General features: G+C 43.4%; 1 protein-coding gene across 1 annotated transcript in view; it reads right to left on the reverse strand.

The window, feature by feature from the left end:
* Nucleotides 1-9,094: 9,094 nt before the first annotated feature.
* LOC104493118 (kinesin-like protein KIF25) overlaps nucleotides 9,095-19,700 on the reverse strand; it is a gene marked incomplete at its 5' end in the record, with an annotated part of 37,340 nt that continues 26,734 nt past the window's right edge. The window contains 4 exons of the mRNA XM_010135746.1: nucleotides 9,095-9,252; nucleotides 10,495-10,650; nucleotides 13,216-13,413; nucleotides 15,820-15,971. Coding sequence (XP_010134048.1) covers nucleotides 9,095-9,252; nucleotides 10,495-10,650; nucleotides 13,216-13,413; nucleotides 15,820-15,971 — 664 coding nt within the window. The remainder of the gene's footprint in view (nucleotides 9,253-10,494; nucleotides 10,651-13,215; nucleotides 13,414-15,819; nucleotides 15,972-19,700) is intronic.

A 19,700-nucleotide genomic window follows, 5' to 3' on the forward strand; every position in this document is an offset into this window, starting at 1 on the left:
GTGGCTGCTGAATCTGACCTCCTGAGAGCATCCCTGAGTGCACCCCAGATGCCTGGCAGCATGACCAGCTTGGGGACATGGTGGTGGGAGACCTGGAGGGACTGACCTGGTGGCAGTGCCATTTGGTGCTGGTGGGCAGGAGACTCCGGGGGACTTTTCTGGGGGACCCAGACCTGCTCTATTTAAAGCAGGTAGCTAAACTGAGACACTGGCTAGGGTTTGGCAAAACCTCAACCCTGAGGGTGGGACTTCAACTGCCTGGAGCAAAGTGCCAACAAAATCTGAATTTCCAAGGTCAGGCCAGGTTTGTTTTCAGGACTTCAATGAGGTAATGTTGTACGAGCCAGTGTCATTATGTCTCCAGTGACCCATTCCTGCCAGAAATTTATTGGAGTTCCATCAAGACTTTGTGCCCTTTTCTCTCTTCCTTTCTACTTGCTGTGGGAGGTAGATGGTGTCTAAAGGTTGCTGGCCTTCTTGGAGGCCAGATACTTTTGCTTTCTTGTGCCTGTGGTGCAGCATCTCCTTGCCTTTGGGCCTGCTGTCACTGCACCACTGCGTCCTGTGACCTAGAGCACAGATGGCGGTGAGCATCCCATGTGTTCTGTCCACACCTGCATGTGTCTGCAGCAGCCCTGGTAGGGCCCAACCAGTGGCACAGGACCCTCTGGCTCTCACAGAGCATTCATAGAGGGGTCACCATATGCTGTGAGGACATCCTGAGCACTTGTCTGGGCTCTCCAAAATCGTGTCCTGGATGAAGGCAGTTTAGTGTTGCTTTGTGCAGCACCAGGCTTGCCGGCTGTCTCGCTCCCACCCGCTTGTTTTTGGAACTTCCTGCTCTCTGCAGCCCCCTCCCCCTTACATACATTGGGTGTGACATCAGCATGGTATTGAATATCCCATTGGCTGGTTTGGTCAGGCTATCCTTGCAGTAGAAATTAACCCAAAAGAGCTGTAAATAGGCAGAGGTGCCACCTCCCCGTCCCTGGGCTTGGTTTGGACTGTTGTGCAGAGGTACTACCTCGCCGTCCCATGGCAGTCTATGACTCATTTTGGGAGAGATGCAACAGGAGCAAACCTGAAGCAGCAGGAGCCCTCTGAGGACCTGCGCGGTGACTGTGCAGGTAGCTTGCTGCTCTTCCTCTACCCCATCTCCCCATGCAACTGCACAGTTTTATGTTTTCATTATTCATCAGCTCTTGTGCCTTTTCTCTGTATAGCCTGGAGCCGAGCTCATGACTTGCAGCTGGGATTGCAAAAGTGGTGATGTTTGAGTGTGCCAGGATTTATGGGACTGAGGTGGAAGGGGTTAACACAAACCTACTTGTGCTGAAAAACTGTGGACCTATTGCTTGCATCCCTTGTTCTCAAAGTGGTTGTTGTGAGTTATCTGCAGTAAAGCAATGTCTCCATTGGTGTGTCCATCAAAAGCGCTCTTTCCTTGTTGATGTGGAGGTGATGCTGGTGAACATGCATGTGCAGCTTCTTGTATTCAGGCACCACTGTCTCCTCCTCCTACCTCTCGCTGTTGCAAATGCTACTCCAAATTCAGTAGTAAACCAGAACCTGGTGAGGAAGCAGAAATCAGGCTCAGATCTGACTATGGACCTCTTTTTCCTCCCTTTGAATTGCCCGTTGCATGTTCCCAACATGACAGCTGCAGGTGTGTTGGCTGATCTAAGGGGCTTGCTACCAGAGAGGTGGGTCTCTGCTCTGATGACATTCGGTAGTGAGCAGTAGCAAAAGGTGTTATTGCTGGAATTTCCAGCTGGTACATGTCCGCAGTGACTCTACAAGAGCTTTCCACAAAAAGGCATTGTAAATCCATTCTTCTGGATGGAGACTGGAAGGGCAGCAGTTGGGACACACGTCTCTGTAAGACAGGATCAGTGGGGGATATCCAGAGACACGATGCCCTTTTTGGCCCCTACAGACATTCTGGGTGGCGGCTCTTGCACTGTCTGGTACCTTCCCAACACCCAGATTGTAGTTCCTCTGGACTGAGCCCTGTGCCATCTCCATGAGATGTCTCTGTTAGGATCTGCAATATTGAACAGCCTCCCACAAACTTTGTCCTGCCTCTGTTGGGAAGTGCTTCCCACAAGTCAGGCACCATGAAATAACTTTTCAGATCTGGCTGCCTAAGCTTGGTTGCATTGTGAAACACTAAGAGCATTGACAGGCTGAGCACCAGCGAGCCATTCTCTGTGGATTTGGCCTTGGCAGCAGACCCAGCCAGAGCAGCGTGGGCTCCCCCTCCAGCTCCTTTCTAAGCAGCGGGTGGATGAGTGCACGCCTCCACCTGCGCTGAGCCACCTACCCTGGGGAGGGCTTGGGAAATGGATCTGGAGAAAAGAAGTGCGGACTTGGGAAAAAGTGTCGGGAATGTTGGCACTGTTTGGCCAAAGCTGTAGGGCTGGAAGAATCGGAGGCAACTGGTGAAATCCTAGAGAAAGACTGCTTGCTAATGCATCGGCTGCTCTCCAAAACGCTCACATTTCTGAAGCTGGTTGTGAGTTTAACCTGGAGCTTGTGATATTCCAAATGCCAGCTCAGAGCGTGTAGTGGGCAGAGTCTGTGTATGCGTGTGTGTGCATGCTCAGAAAGAGGTGGAGGAGGCTTATGCTGCTGAGGGAGGAAGTATCATCTGCCTCTTGGATCTTCAAAGCTACTGCTGTGGCTTCCAAAGCTTTTTATAGAAGTGGGTTGGCTTTTTTGTTGTTGTTTTCTTTTTATTTTTGTTTAGAAGAAGGACGGATCTGATCAGTAAAGTCCAGAGGAAAATGAGAGGGAAAACCACTCTTTCTGGAGCTTGCTTTTAATGAACTGCTGGGCAGTGACTCATCCCAGCAAGGACAGTGATTTCCTGTAGCATAAAAAGGACAAGAGGGGACATATGTTGGAATAGATACTTGCAGGCAAGGAGTTGGAAGAACACAGGGGTGATAACTCAGCTTAACTGTGGTTTCCCCAGGATAATGAGCAGAGGTGCAGCTTCAGGCCTGCAGGTCTGTGGATAAGATGTGCAAACCTCAGGTTCCTGGAGTCTGGGATCTATGGATATTTCCTCCTATTGTTTCTATGAAAGCTGATGCTAAATATTTCTTCCTGATAACTGGAGCACTGCAATTTTATTTTTTTGTTGTTGAACTTAGGCCCCAGTGCTTGACCTGTTAGTTCTGACATCTGAATGTTTCTGGTCACTTGACTATTTCAGCAGGTTTTCTGAAGCTGATCTCCAAAAGTTGATAGAGACATGTCGTGTGCTGAACAAGGTGAATTTGGAGCATTGCATCGTGTTATTCAAGCATTGAGTTTTGAACTCCTCCAAATGCTTTATCTGATTAATCTCAAACTCTTGAGTATAGGGAAGAGGGATCATCTCTCTTTTTTTAATTGGAGATTGTAGGTAAAAACACAGATGGAGGGGAGTGTTGCCATGAAGTAAGGCGTCAGACAAAAATAATCTAAGAACACTCTCACAGCCCAAGAGTTCAGTGAGGAAAGTGCAGTAGAGCACAAAGATGCGTTGCTGAGTGGCTACAGCACTCCCTGTGCAGCCCCACATGGTTCCTGCCATGTTCCAGCACCAGGAGGAGGCTGTAGGTTACACTCAAAATGAACGGCACCTGTGTGCCTTCCCAGCCCCAGGCCTTAGTCCTTGGCACCAGCCTATTGCCAGGTGCCAGCTGAAACCTTTCGAACAGTGCAGTGACTTGTCCCTTAGCTGCGTTCACTTTCCCAAGGACGTGCTGTGACATGCTTGCTTCCAAATGTCACCAAACAATATTTCAACCCAGGTTCGGGGCAGTTGTTGTTCAGACGCATTACAACCGTAGTCAAGACCACAGGCACCTTGCCACTTCTAAAAAATGAATTAGAAAAAGGAAACCAAGTGGGACTGACCGCTCCTCCAGCCTCCCCAGAGGCACGAATTCAAGAAGGCTCAGATTTTTTCTTAGATTATTTTTGTCATCCTTTATATAAATGAAATTAAAAGGAGCAAATGCATTGCAAGATAATACCTGGTTTGATAAAAACGTACATAAGAAAAAAGTTCTGCAGGCAATGTTTTCCCTTACTCGTGCCCTTCAATCAGATCACCCTGTCCCCTCCTTTGTATGGTATGTGGCTTGCATTTTTGTCTCACCAGGGCTATGGTTAATGCATTGCTCAAATGCCAAGATAGTTTTGTAAAAGGCTGTGTTCCTCCCCATGGCCCAACTGCTCCTTCGTGAGCAGATGCTGCTGCCCCTTTCTCTGGTTGGAAGGGGCTTCAAGCCCATCAGCTTGCAACTGCTTGTCCACAGCAGGAGCTGAAAGCCTTTCCTGATAACCATTTCATTCTGCCTGTGCCTTGCATACTGCAGAGGTTTGGAAAAGTGCTTCATAAAATGGAAACGCAATTTAATAACAAATTAAACATTTTTGTGAACCTTCCAATGGTAATTATGGTTTTCCTAGCCTGGCTAAAACCAAGAACAGCCTCTCTTTGTGGTGTGGCTGCTGCCAAGGCATGAAACCACATATGGAAATTAAATACATAGTTTTCAAACGTCAGTATAGGTCAAGGTTTTCCTTAAGAGTGGGCCTCAGCCACTGGCTGGTTTAATTACTGCTTTTTTTAACCCTGTGATGAGACGCAGTACTGTTACACAACTGTGGATCACGTTGCTTCCTTTGGCTCTGCTGATAAGAGTACTCTTAGGTGGTGAGGAAGAGTAACAGCTCGTCTGCAGAGGGTGCAGCGTGCTGTGAACCACAGTGTGAAAGCACACCAGCCACATGCTTGGCATGGGGCAGCTCTCGGAGCGTGGTAAGCTGCCCTGCACAAAGGCATTCCCCGTGGGTGCTGAAAAAAAACACCCTCACAGGAAAGTGATGTGTGGAAAGCCAGGTGCTGCAAGTGAATCAGGGACAAATTCACAAAGTCTGAAAGGTGTGTTGGACCAGCACTGCAGAGCTGAGGTGCAGTCCAGCACCGTTAGAGCTGAGTGGGTATGGTAGGGATCAAAGTTGAAAAAAATGAGTGAAAAACCTCCACAGCAGTTGTATGTCCTTCAAAATCAGGTCCTTGAGCAATCGGTTTGCTGGCTGTTGGCTCACTGAGACTTGGGGCCCTAAACCCATTGCTTGGACTCCTTCGCTACAGTAGGGAGGCAGAGGTAGGTGCTGAAAGCAAAGCTGTCCTGTTAATCCCTTTCCCTTGGCTGCAAGGGGAACCGACAACTGGAGTCGATAAAGTCCATTGGTAATGATAAATCCACAGAGAAATGTGGGCACTGCGCTGTACTTTTGAGCCGAATCTTGGCCTTGTACCTTGAAGGCTATTGTCTGATTCTAGGTATGTCTAGTCTTCTAACTTCGTGTGGGTCTATGTGTACGTCTACCTGTGTCTTTTACCCGAGATGAGCACTTGCTGCTATTAGGACTTGCGGATTGGGCCATCAGAGTCCCATTTTCCCTGCCCCATCTCCAGATCTGCTGGATGTCCTACAAGCCAGGGCATTCACGTGTGTGGGGAGAGGCATGATCTCAAATCCTTTGTCTTTGAACTGGATCCAAATTTTTTCCTTTCTAGGAGGGATCTCAGCCTGTGGGTTAGAAGATGTGTGAGCAGGGTGCCAGGAGTGAGGGACGTTTGCAATGTGGAAGCAGCTTCCATCTTTACGTAAGGTGCTCAGGGTACATTGGCACAAATACCAGACTCTGGGCCTTCCAGGGAGCTGCTGCACCGGCCAGACTTCATGCCATTGACCCCTTGGACAACTTGACACTAGACCAGGGTGCTGAGTACTGACTTATTCATGAGACCAAATTCTCTTGTGCTTGCTATGGTTTTAATAACGAGAATGCTTTTTGAAGAGGAGTTGGAAGCTCCTAGCTACTGTTGCTAAAATGGTTTGCTCAGCTCATCTGCAGGGCAAGGAAGGCGACAGAAGAAATTTGAGAGGAGCATTTGAAAGCCAGTCTAACGGGTAGCTGGGGTTTGTGGTGCCTTGCATAGCTGTGTGGAGGAACACCTCTTTCCTACACGTAGCCAGGGAATGGTGGAAAGCGTGACATAGCTGAGTACTGGCAAACTGTCACAAGAGAAAGTGGGGATCCAGGGGAGGAGAATGAGTGCCCAGCAGCCAAAGGTTAACATGTTGACTGTCACCGAAACATGCTCGTTGGGGACAGGAGAGCAGCACTCCCTCTGAAACAGTGACCCAGTGACCTGCCTGAACAGTAGGCAGAGCAGGGTTGAGAATGCTCTTGCATCAGTGTGCCAAGAGACCAGCTGAGCTCTGCCTTATGCACTCACGGGCTTCACTGAAAGGATTTTCTCCTGGCTTATATAGTTTTTACTCTCATTTGATTGTGCCCCACTCTTCCAGAAAGCAAAGCTGTATTAGCAAATAGACTACATGTCCACTCTTAAAACAATCATGTTTTACCTGGAGCTTATTGACCTCCTGTCTTAATTTTTAGAACACTTTCAAATACCACTTTCTTTCTCCCACCGTTGGTACATGTGTTTCAGCCTTACAGTGTCAAGATGATGAAGACTAATTTATCAGGATAGGTTTTAGTGAACAAAGGAAACCTTAAAGTCAACTCCATGAATATTTGTCACACCTGCTTTTCTAACACAGCTGTTAATTCAAAGTATAAAAGATCTGAAAACTAAAAGAATTAAAGGAGAGAAGTACAGGGCCTTGCACGTGCTCTTTTCCTTGACCCTCAGGATATCAGTTACGTGTCTGAAGATCCTTGCCTCTCCTTTAGCAGGTACGAGTGAATCTTTGGGCAGAAGACAGTTCAGCTTAGATGCCAGAGTAAAGCCATTTGACTCTTACATTACAGCTTCTACCCTTCTTTCCTTCAGTGGATCACATCTGACACTGGGATTGAGCAATCACATCTCTATAACCCAGGAAATTACAAAACTGAAAGTTCTTAGAGCAAAATGTTGCCCTCTATGTCCTGTACACTTTCTTTGCTGCCCTGCATATCCTGTACACTTCATTGCGCAGGTCAAACAGCGAGTGATACGCTATGCTGACAAGGAAAACAGGAATAGGCAATGCTGCATATGCACAATTTGGAAGAGTTAATGTAGAAACTTAAACTTTTGGTATGTGCTGACATTTATTTCTCAGCTTCAACAGTAAGTGTTGCTGCTTTTCACCTACCACAGATGTTGTAAATAAATGCCAAGTTTTGAAGAGTAGCTCCAGAAAAGAAAGTGCAGCTCACGACAAGTTACATTTCTATGTAACACCTAGGAAATGACAAATCCTTAAAAATATTTGAGGAACTTACTGAAAGGTGCTGGTGGTGTCAGCTAGCCCTCCCTTGTCACTTAACATCTGTTAGAGCTGTAATCTGGGCTGCTTCAGTAGCCTAGCTGGCAGGAGACTGAAGCACGCTTGAAACGGCTGCTGCATTTCATTTACCAGGCTAACATTTCTCACTCACTCAGACACTTTCTTACCTGACATTGCTTTAGTGACCATTCCACTTCATAAGGTCCTGTGTCCAGGTTCTTTTCCTAGCCATCTGCTACTGCTGGAATCAGGTAAAGTTAAGGCATTTTTACCCTCATGACATTATTTAGAAAAACAAGTATTATTACAGCTCTCCGTTTGCGATGTTAATGTTCTGAGCAGCTGAGCACTGCATGCAACATAGCAGCTGTTACATTCAAGGGTGAATTCCAATAATAGTATGCTATATAATCTCTGGGTAAATATTTATGCTTGTGAAGGTTAAGTGACTTGGAGTACTATAAACTCCAGCCCTTTGGGCAGGCCACTGCAACTGAAGCTGCCTTGCAGTGACCTACCAACGACCTCTTCTGCCCCACCACTCCCACCCCCCCCCAGTCTAAAGGCAGAGTGATTGCTGGAGGTAAAAATTCAGAGTGGATCCTGAGGCTTCTGCTGAGCAACAACGCAGTGCATGAAACACTGTTATCATCAGATGTCATTTGGATTCAGCTTCACATCTCTAACATTGCTTAAATTTCCTTGAAACTTCTCCCAGTGTAACTTCATCCATAAATCCCGCATGATGTTGTCTCAACATTGGGGTAAGAGGGTGAAAGCCTCTTGAAGATGGCAAGGATTTTATCACAAGCGGGGTTTTGGGTGTTTTACTTATGTGATGGATGGGAAGCGTGTAGTTATCCTTTTCTAATGTGCAGGCACATCTTCAAGGATGTGATGTATTTAACTTGCTTCAGAAATGCCAGTGAAACAACAGGCCAGAATGCTACTAAAACAGTTGTACCAGTTAGGTCGCACTAGGATCTGTAGTTCAGGGCCTTTCAGCACTCATGGAGCAGAAAAAAAAGCCAACTAACCCAAAATAGGCAAAGCTGTAGTCTTAGTGAACTCGGCTGAGTTGGGATTTGCTCCAACCATTCAACCTGAGTGTGTTTTCAAAAAGTTCTATAATCCCTCATTTGCTTCCTAAGCTACATTCCAGAAGGATAAGAGATATAATATAGCCTTAGTCCTTTTCTTCATCTCACTGGTGCCAGAGAACAGAAGTCCATTCAATACAGCTGACGGGTTCCTTTACACTTCTACTGTTGATAGCGCATTAGGAATGGCCCTATACATGCTAGTCAGAAGAGCAAGCCACGCTGATGGGTCTCATTTTAATCCAAGCTAGGAGGAAGTATTTCACTTGCTGTTTTGAAGCACTCGGATGATATTTAGACTCCTGTCTTCTACTAAGAAAATAGAATGTACCCTTGGTCTTTCAGAAGCGAGCCATCCTAAATCAGGGCTCCATTGACTTCTTAGTCCTACTTGCCCAAATGAAAGACATCAGCAAAACAATTTACTGAAGTAGCTTTCCTAAAAAAGCCTGATTTATTTCTATGCCATTCCACCATGGTTGGTAGCTGTTGTCAATACACGATATTATCTTCGGAGCAAGAACATTATCAGCAGGTTTATGGCTTAACTAATGCCGTGTTGAGGATTGTTTATTTTATCTGGCAGTTGGTATCTTAAAGAATGGCTTTAGGACAATAATATACATTTCAGTCTGAGGAACTCATTAATAATACTGTAATCCACAGGAGCCTTAGATTTTACTTTGCTTTACTCGGCACTGGGAAATTCTTTTTCTTGACTTGTCCTCTCTGAACTTGCCGAGCACGAGTTCCAAATCCCAGAGACTGCATGGATTCTGTTAAGTACTTTTGGTCAGGAGAGATGCACAGCATCACCAGCAGTTTAGCATCACCTCCTGAAAGCAGGAAAAAGACAAAGCGTACTCATTTACTTTATTCTTTTCAGTAAATTATACACTGGCAATGTATTGGTCCACACAACAAGCAGTGCAGGCTACTACTGCCTTCATGAAGCAGAAGACTGCCTGTGAAGAGAGCTGTTGAAAAGAGACAGCTCCTTCAAGAGAAGACTATATCTAACAATATATTTGCCCCAATAGAATAAATGTTCGACAGTTTGTGATGTAGGTTTTTTCCCCATATAGCTTCATCAGTTAGTCAGCATGTGTGTTATGGGTCTGGGCTTAGTCATATGTTTGTAAATTTGGGGTAATGGCAAAAGGGCTTATTTGTGTGACAATAAAGCAAAACAGAAGTTCACAGAGAGTGATTAATCAAACAAGGAACTGGCCACTTTCAATACTTCACCTAAACAGTTTCACCCAAGTCATATTCAAGGCATGGTTAAAACCAGGCCCAGTGCCCATGCAACAGAGCTCCGAAATTCACTTCTTTCTTTGGCTTTCCCTTTTCACAGTGGGGACTCCAGCACTGAAATCCAGGTGAAATTCAAAGTTCAAGCAAATATTAGCAGTCTTTCTGAAGCTCTCAGTAACTGTTACCTCAGCCACCATCAATGCCTTCCTTGAACTGCAGACTAAAATTATTAGGGCTGATGCTTTCTGGCTAAAGAAAAAAGAACTAATATACTATACGGTTGGACACAAATCTGACATTACTGCAAGAATTACACTTGCTTTAAAACTGTTTCTGCATAGATGAGGAGCTGGAGAAGAGAAGGTGACCCAAACACAAAAAGTTGTAGCACATATGTTGTTGCATATGTTCTGCCTCATTCCTTTGTTTTACTGCTACAGGGCACAATATGAAGGAATGTGCAAAGATTTGACTACACCCTGTAGTAATAAAGATTGAAGCTTATCTAACTTGTAAACTCTACCTGACATGAAACTCCAATGAAATGCAATTATTACCCTTTACATGATCCTATTAGAGCTGCTGTAATTTCTACAAGTGTATTGCTAAACTAAACCTGAGAAGCAGCAAGGTTTAGACAAGTTCAGGAGTTTGGAATTCTCACTGTGTACTGACGCTGGCTCCAAAGCCAGAGTCTTTGAATAGAGGCCCACATACAAGGGAGGTGTACAGGATCATCCTCCCATGTTACACAGCAAAGGAGGGGAAAGATTGAGAACAGAAATCTCTACTGTTAAAGAGAAGTCAGAATAATTCCTCACCTATGGAGTCCTGAAGCAGATGCGTAAGTTTGCTGTTTCGGTATGGTACATGAGATCGCTGCTCGGCTATTGCTCCAAGAACGTCGGCCAGGGCAGACAAACTCCGGTTAATATACGATGTCTCTCTCAGTGCTGCACCTGTCACTCCAGACATACCTAGTACAGTGTAGAAAATGGCAATGGTTAGACTAAGCACAGGTGCTTCAGCTGTAATGCATGAAAAATTCTGTCGCTGCATCACCTACATTTGACACAATGTTTTTAAACACAAATTCTGAACCATGACTTCCAGTCCATACATGCTAAAAGTAAGCTGCAGAGATGCAGTGTTTTTTTCACTCTGGGCTGCCAATACACTGTTCAGCACTTCCACTCTTTTGAAGGAAGGTTAAAGAAGGTTTGGTGCCTGCACATAGGCTGAAGCATCTCATCTTAAAGTTGGTCTCGTCAGCCATACAATGCATCTTGGCTCCACATGTATTAAGAACAGGGAACAGAGAAAGTAGGAACACCACAAGATCAGACACGACAACAGTGACGCAGAGAGAAGCCTGCTGTGTTCCACCACATTTTGTAGTAGTTAACTGCCCTGTCTATATCCCTTAGGAAACCCAGTACTGATTCTGATGGCATAAGCTGCAGAAACAAAACTGGACAGCAGCCCTAAGTGTGAGGGGTTTATCTTCGTCAAAGTCTGTAAGGCGCTGTTTTGCGGTATGACTTGCTGTAAGGAAATTGATGAAGGAAAATGATGCCCTTCTACTTCCGCCCAGCATGGTGGTATGTAGCTGTGCTGCCCTTGAGCAACAGCAAAAAGGTTTGGTCTACACATCACGTTGCACCAGTTTAAAGACATGCTGTGTGCTCAACTCTTTGATCAGTCTGCCTGAGTGTGCAGTTAACAGTAATTAATTTCTCCTGTCCTTACTGCTGCCATTTGGGGAAAAGAATGCTATTAGCATTTAGCATAATGTTATTCAAACTTAACCTTTCTTCAGGATAGTGGATGAGCAACAGATTAATCTGCAATCACTTCTCATTACCCAGAGCACATGGTCCATGCTAGGCAGAGCTACTGGTAGCAGGATGATCAGGTGGGGCTAAGTTTCCCTGTCCTACCTTTCCCTGCCTACTCTCCCACCTCTAGAGAGGTACAGAGAGAGGCTAGGGATCTTGTTTGCCCTTTAGGGCAGCATTTTCCAAACTGGCAGAGCAAGAGAGGTGTTCAAGAGGCAAATGTGAAAAGGCATAGTAATAGCAAAACCCACAATTCTACACAGTGAGGGCTGGAGAGTGCGACTGTGGGAGAGGATGGGGCTAGAGTGGTAGAGTCCCTCGGCAGAAACGCGCAGAGCAAAATGGTTTGGAAGACCCTGCCACAGGGTGTCAATAATGTGAGATAGGATGTATCTCAGAGTAACTTTACAGGGGTCATTGCGTATACAGCCATCCCCAAGCTTATTTTATAGCAAGTAAAGGTGGAGTCCTGAGACAATGGATATCACCCTAAAGCAGAAAACTGCAAATAGGTGAGGGGGTACGTGTTTAAACTGCCGATTATCTACATTTGTTTAGATGAACTTCCACAAAGCATTTAGCTGACTTTTCAAACTGAAAACTAGTTGGCTAAAAAGGGAGCACTTAGCTTGTAAATGATCCAGGATGGCTGTAGAATTAACAAGGCAGGGTGCTGAAGTGTGTGAGAAGCCTGCTGTACTGCTGCTCACTTACATTTGTCCATATTTTAAACCAATTGTGAGTTAACAGATGCCCTCACTTTTATAAGAGTAGGTCCACCAGCAAAGCTGATGGCAGAGTTTAGTTGGCTCCATATACTGGGCTACATCTCTTACACTGATGTAAGTGAGCACAGCTTTTCTGGTTTCACTGGAGGATCTGACCCACTAAGCCTGAAACCAAGTAAATGTTTGTCCTGGTTGAACTGAGAGAACAAACACACACACTGTTGCTCAATTACATGTTTACCAAAGAGTTTCCAGCACTCAGAGCAAATGAAAAAGATAATGTATTATGTTAGGTTTCTCTGTAGAACAAAAGTTCAACAGTGAGCAACAGAAAGAATTCTTGGCAGTAAAGTAAAAGACTCTTTCATAATACTGTTTCAGTTTTCAAAACATTATTTCTGGAATGGTACATTTGGCTGCATGGGTTTTATTGGTAAGAAAGCATGTTCTTTAGGAAATAATCAAGTTTTTAAAATTATTGTGTGCATAGAGAGACAGGAGGAAGAAAATGCTTTGAAGAAACAATGAAAACAATATTATCTTTTCATCGCTAATTTCCTCCGAAGCTTCTTCCACAATAAGGGAGAAAACTCCACACAGGTAACATCAATTATTACAGATCTTTGCAATATTTAAATAATTTATACAATTTAAACATTTCTGTACAAAGACATGCTAATTTTCAGAGTAGAAAAACAGGCCTAATAAAACCAGTCTGAACAAATAATATACCTATGATATGGGAAACTGCCCTAGGCTTATTTGAAGCTTATGCATTCAGATTTTCAATTAAACTGTACCAGTGTAAAACTGGAACAATCACAACCCCAAATTTTGTTTATGTCAGGATCTGTGGGTTTAAACCACACTCTGTGTGAAAGCAGGGTAGCATGTATCCCTACATAAAGAAGTAAAGGCAACTACTGTAAGCTAGATCTGTGAGTATCCATGCCCAGAAACAGACACAATCCCTTACCGACATTCTCACTACCAGCCAGGTCTACCAGCTGCAATTGAGTTTTGACTTGATTGATTTTCTCAGTTACTTCAAGCTGTGCTGGTGAAGAGGCTCTGGAAGAAGAGGTGGATGTATTGTCCCTCATTTTTTGTGGAAAGATGCAGGAAATCTCTTTATTTAGTCTCTGACTGGTTTGTTCATCTTCCCATGAAGTCCCTGGTTAATGGAAAAAACAAACAAGGAGAGCTTCTCACTGACACTGGAAACTGAGATGGGGAAAAAAATGGAGCATCAATAGGGGAAGTACAGGATCTGCTGCTTCATGCTATTCTAACGGAAGCAGTACACAAGCCAGAATCAATAGCACAGGTGGGCTGAATGTCTTTTTCTGTCTTAAGGTTTTGCTCTCAAACTGATTGCACCAGTTGGTAACAAGACTTGCTGTAGGTTGTGTTGCATTTAATATCCCTATTGATCACAGTTCTTTGTGGAAAACAAGAAACAGGACTTCAGTAAGCACTTTAAAGAGGCCTTTTCTCACATTTTAGATTGACTGCAACCAATGTGAGATTTTGGAAGTTTGGGAGCAGTTAGCCCTGAAGTCTGTTTCTATGTGTTTGAAACATCACCTGCTGGTGCTCTGGAGCCTGCCTCTTCTGTTTTGTCCTTTGCTGCTGCTCCCTCTAGACTTCCTTCAGCCCTCATATCCCACTCCTGCATCTCCACATGATGAGCTATTAGCCTCAATAGCATTACTCCTACTCGTTCAGGTTGGTTACCTACTTCTCCTGGTAGTTCTGTAGCTGCAATAGATTGCTTCATAACCTTCCTCTTCCTCGGCAGCAGCATCTGGCTTTCACTCTGCTGGAAAGGAAGAGGAAGATAGATTCTTTGGGAAAGCTGCTTTCACATTAGCTTAGCAGGAGTATAGCAGTTTTGCTTTTTTCTTCAGTGTTGTGGTTTTCATAACTCTCTTTATCTGAAAGACAGAGAATAAAATGTGCATACTCTGCTACAGGTATCAGAGACACCAGACCCTCTTGAAGACTTGAAAGAGTCTAGTTGCAATAGTAGGGAGTTCCCAGCTGCATAACTTGAGTAAGGAACAGACTGAATTGGGTTGCAGAGCTCTGTACCTCTCCACCTAGGGTGTTGCTAAAACCAGAGCTAGTTATTCCGTGTAGACGGAGCAGAATAAATGGCTTCAGGCCATACAGTGTACAAATAAGCATTCTTGCTCTTCTTCAGTTTGAGACGTGGAAATTAAGTAACTGCTCTCCTCAAACAACAGATAATACTGGAATAAGATGCTAAAAGACCTTAATCAAACCTGAGAAAGTGCTGGCTTGGGGTGCAGAACTCATCATAGACTCTATGACTGTTTAGTGACTTAGTTCTTCAGTGCTGAGAGATTTGACCATTGCACCTAGCTTTTAAATCATTAATTCCTCCTTTTAAACAAGACAGAATGTGCTGTCACACTGCTATAGCAAGGTCCCATCTGCAGTGCTGTTCTACCCCCCCACATTGCACATCTTCATCTATGCGCTATGAGCTGAAAGCCTGCGTCTGCCTTCAACATAGATTTGACATTTCTATGGAGTTTTGCTGCCAGACAACACAGCACAGTAGGGCAACTGCAATTAGAAGTGGCAAAGAAAAGTCTGGTCTAGAGAAAATGCTTGGTGTGCTAATGGTGCAAACACTGTGTTTTGAAAAGTAACATCTGTCTTATTGACAGGAATCTGGAACTGGCTCGAGCTAACATCTGGAGCCCTGGAGCTGCAACTTGTGAAGTAACTGTGTCTTTTGGCAAGGCCCATAGGTAAGCGAGGGCACTATTTGTTCTGTTTTGCTAATATTTTCGGTTTAATTTCTGATAGCAATCAGGGAAAATATGCTAAATATTTTCCACTTTCTAAAACCATATTGTTGTTGCAGAGTATGAAGGAGATGGACTACAGCACTGGAAGCAGACAGCATATTTACAATATGAGCAAAAGAAAATAAATGTAACCCCTAAAAGCCAAAGTTACTCCTAAAGCAATAAACTGTTATGTCTTGGTGTGGTAATGAAAAGTAGAAATACAGGTTTTGACATAGTAAACAAGACAATGTTCCTACAGTGGCTGTTATTAAGAGTGCAAGAGAGTCTGAATTTAATGGACATTTTTGCAGTGCAATGGGTAGAAAAATAATTATTTCTCACCCAAAAGCATATAATGATCCTTAAAATGCATGGTTAGCTTTACCACAAACTTACCATGAATAATTATATGATATGTCATGCAAAGATTTAACTACGGTATTTGAGTATCTATCTTATACCTTATCTTATGACTTATTGATAAAATTTATTTTATTAGTTGTTTCATGCCATAAAACTTCAAAAACTCTGTAAGTCAAGACCTGTAAAGAGAAGTAAAAAGTTTTTATGAAAGTTCCAGCAGCATTCAAGCATCAAACTGGTCAGTTATTTAGGAAGGCAGGTAGAAGTTAACAATGGAAAAAACGTGTATTAAACACTGGTAAAAGGTGGAAAGAACAATACTGAAATCTCAGTCTCAGTCAGTTTTCAAAAACCAACTGGCTCTAGATGTATTTTAGTAACATCCGTCTTACCAAAGTTATCTCCGGAGACAATTGTGGTTATGGTCAATGTAACTACCAGATGAGAACGAGAGGAATGAGCATGCACCAGTGTTGGGTGCCTGACTCTCAGCTGTAGGCCTTTGTTGACTAGATGCAAAAACTCAGATGCATTTTCAACAGTCCTAGGAAGTAAAGAAACAAGCAGAAGATTTAACTGACTCACCGTAAAAACCACACAAGAAAGCTGACAACTTAGATGTGAATGTGAGCATTTCTACTTCCCTGTTCTGTGTCCTTATACTAATCTCAGTCTTGAGCTGCAAGCAAACAACTGTATATGGATTTTTTAGGTGGGATATAGTCCAAGATTCAAATCAAACATTGTGATGAAGTACTGAAAGTGCTGAAGAAGTGGCCTGCTAGCCTTGCATGTCTATAGGTACTGTAGCTCAGCCCTGGAAGTGACTGAAATTTCTATACCTCCACATTTCGGAAGAAAAGACACAGATTTAAACATTGCTGGAATGTCTAGTCTTATGGAAGTGGAGTTGCCCAGTTTAGTTAAGGTAGCTCCTGTTCTTTGGAAGGTACAGAATTAGGGCAGAAAGAAAAGATTTCTCAGGGCCTTTGGAAATTATATTTCACATTTGGAATTAAACCCAGAATCCTTGGAAAAAAAGTTCAGTTCCACTGTTTGATGAGCAGGGACTCCACCACAGTGTCAGAATAGACAGGCATAAGTTTCTATGGACCATTTTATCTCATATTATCTGCTTTCTTTTCTAGTTAAAGGAAATGCTGCAAATGTGACCAATCAAAGGCCAAAAACCTAACACAGGCAGTGAAATAAACTGAGAAGGTAAAGAACCACTATGATTTCCACCATTTATTTAAATGTTTAAAACAAATGAGGTGAGATTGCCTACCCTTTCCTTTCACTGTGTTGCCTTCTTCAGTAATCACTCAAGTTACATCACCTAAACATTAGATTCTAGATAGGGGTATAATTTACAATGGCTGCATATTACAGCCTGGTTACTGAATGCCCTGTAACACCAGAACCATTAGTAACTCTCCTGACAGGCTACAGGCTTGGTTCCTCACCGCTGCAGTCAGCAGAACCAAGCATGCAATAAAAGGCAAGGCCTTCATGACAGATTTGAACGATTGCAATGAAAGTCACACTGGGCACAAACTTATTTTATGCTGAGAAGAGCCATACTCAAAGAGTTAGAGACAAAAGACCCAACTAAAGTAATTTCCCATGGAAATAAAGGAAGGGCATCTGAAGAAACACTTAGCCACACCATGCTTACAGTCACTTCAGAGAAGCAGCCACCTAAAAGCAGTTCCCTGTGTAACTAGTGCTGCAGAAGCTAAGAGATCACATTAGACTTTACCTATCAATGCTGAGCCACACATGCTGGCCTCCCCCGTAGTATCTCTGCCTCTGTGCATCTACCAGGAATTACCTCCCTGGTTGGTTGACCTGGCACCAGCAGGGAAGCAATAACTCTAGTTCCTACTCTCCAAGAAGGCAGAGCCTCACAGTAGGGTGATCTGATTATTCCCTCAAGTCCAAGGAGGCTGATCTTGCCTTCCTAAGTTTTGAACTGCATATTCCAATAGCTCGGTCAGCCAGGAGTGGACAGCCTGAGAGGTAAGCAGCCTTCACTAGGGTGTACCTACAGGCTATCGGCTTCTGCAAGCTGCTGCTGTGCACTGGCGAAGCGTCAGGGCTGCCAGCTGCTGCCTTGTAACTGACGTTTGCAGAAGATAGCTGTCAGTGCTGGTCACCTCTGGGGAAACCATGGCTGATTTTGGAGGTAAACAGCATCCCCAGCCCAGTGCTGCAAGCTTGGCACAGTAGCTTCTCAGCAGGACTGACAGTAATAATTTTTTAGTATAATCTCCATGTCTTTATCAATGCTGAAGGTACTGCATGGTTCAGGACCAGATTCTTCAAAGAGAAGTCCTGTTGTGGTTAGCTTATAAATTTGATGCTGAATGTTCTCCAAAGTCAACGAAGCCATAACAGAAGAAAGAAACTGAGGTTTTTGTGATTCAGTAAGATGTACATGTTAGCAGGAAAGAGACTACTGTAATTTAATGGATATATGAGAAGCCAATGAGAAACCCAGCAGGCCAGTATGTTCTATATGAAATATAATCACAAACGAGGATGTGTTTTTACTCAAAGCACAAGCTGTTTACTTTAGATTTTGGGCAGCTGGGTGGCCTCATTCAATGGTTCCCTTATTTTGTTTGGGTTTGATTTTTCTTATTAACCTTTCTGTGTAATTATTAATATAACTTGCTTATGAATTGGACTTTTTTCGCTGCTTGCGCTGTAATTGAGATACAAGTCCATATGCTTATTTGTATTTGCATTAAAATGGAGAATTTAGCAATTGATTGAGATAAGTGTTTCTTAAGAGGTGCTTAGTTCAAGGCACCAGATTCCTTTATCATAAATTAAAATTTACTGAAATAAACAGAGCAGACATTTTATGAACTAGAAGGACAAATGGAACCTTATTGCAGCTTCTAGTTCCTGACTCTGTGGCGCAAGTCCAGTTACACCTCACCTCTCCCTTTCCCAGAGCCTAGAAAAAGAGATGGGTCACTCCTTTGGAAAGAGGAGTAGGCATTTTTCAGGAATGAAACCAGGCCAGCATGTTGGTTACTGAAATACATAAATAAAAATTACTTGGAGATGCTGATGAAGCAGGAATAATCAAACTCCCATCATACCCATACTATATGCATCCATTTTCATTTTCTAAGTCATACAGTTCCTTTCTTCTCTAGTCAAAGGAAAAAGATTAGCTGCTTCAAGAAAGATTCAGCACACACAGGTTAGACTCCACTCCCAACCTTTTCCAAAAGTGTTTTTCTTTCCCTTGACAGCAGAGCCTAAAAGCTGGAGTAGTCACAGTTGGGGAAATCTAAGAACAGAGACTGAGAGAAACCCAGCAGTCAGCACATAGAAGGCAAAAGAATACATCACTTCAAGCTCCAGTCATTCCTAAGTCACTCCGTGCTTTTATGTAGCATGCAGAGTGCAATCAAGGATGCAGAATTTCTCTGGAAAACATATTTAACCTCAAGACTGAAAAGTAGGCACACCCCAGAGACAAACATTAATCTTTTCTAGAATAATGCAATGAGTATTATTTCATAGAAAGAAAGGGGAGTTATATGTCCTCCATGGTGAAGAAAACCACTTTACAGTTTCTCTGGGGTCCAACTTTTCTCTGAGTTGTTCAATGGCTAGAAAATACAAGTTAATAAATGAGTATAACTAGGTAGAGGTATGTTTGTGCAATCCTCCAGTACATTCTTGTATTTTTATCAAGGATTTCTGGCAATAGCATAAACCCAAGAAAACAAACAATTACTACTCTGCTTATGGGACCAAGTCCCACAAGACAAAAATACTGCCTTCTATTATTTACATTGAGGGTGTGTTTTACTTTAAGAGAGGGTGGGGGAATGTTTTTTCTAAGTTGCTAGACCTCTAGTGCACAACTAGAAAATGTTCCATTCTGGAATCTCTTCACATGCTGGGCACTGATAGGGAAGTGTCCAGTAGCTTAATTCCACTGGGTAGCATCATCTCTCTGGTGCCACTAGTACTGCTTATCATCATTTGGTTTTGTTAATGTTGATTTAATACTAGCATAGACACCACACCTGTCACTAAAAGAAAGCATCTGAAACAGACTCACTCTTGCTAATGCAGGAAGTGTTATAAACATGATTTTTACCATCTCATTAGCCAAGCTGAGTGTTTTACACATTTGTTAACACCAAGAATCATTCCCACATGTACTAGAATAAGCCTCTGTAATGCTTAGGAAGTACAAAGCAGCGTTAAAGTAAGTATAGCTGTAGCATTAACTACCTTA

This window comes from Buceros rhinoceros, unplaced genomic scaffold (genome assembly GCF_000710305.1).
Source record: "Buceros rhinoceros silvestris isolate BGI_N320 unplaced genomic scaffold, ASM71030v1 scaffold43014, whole genome shotgun sequence".
In the NCBI taxonomy this organism is placed as follows: Eukaryota; Metazoa; Chordata; class Aves; order Bucerotiformes; family Bucerotidae; genus Buceros; species Buceros rhinoceros.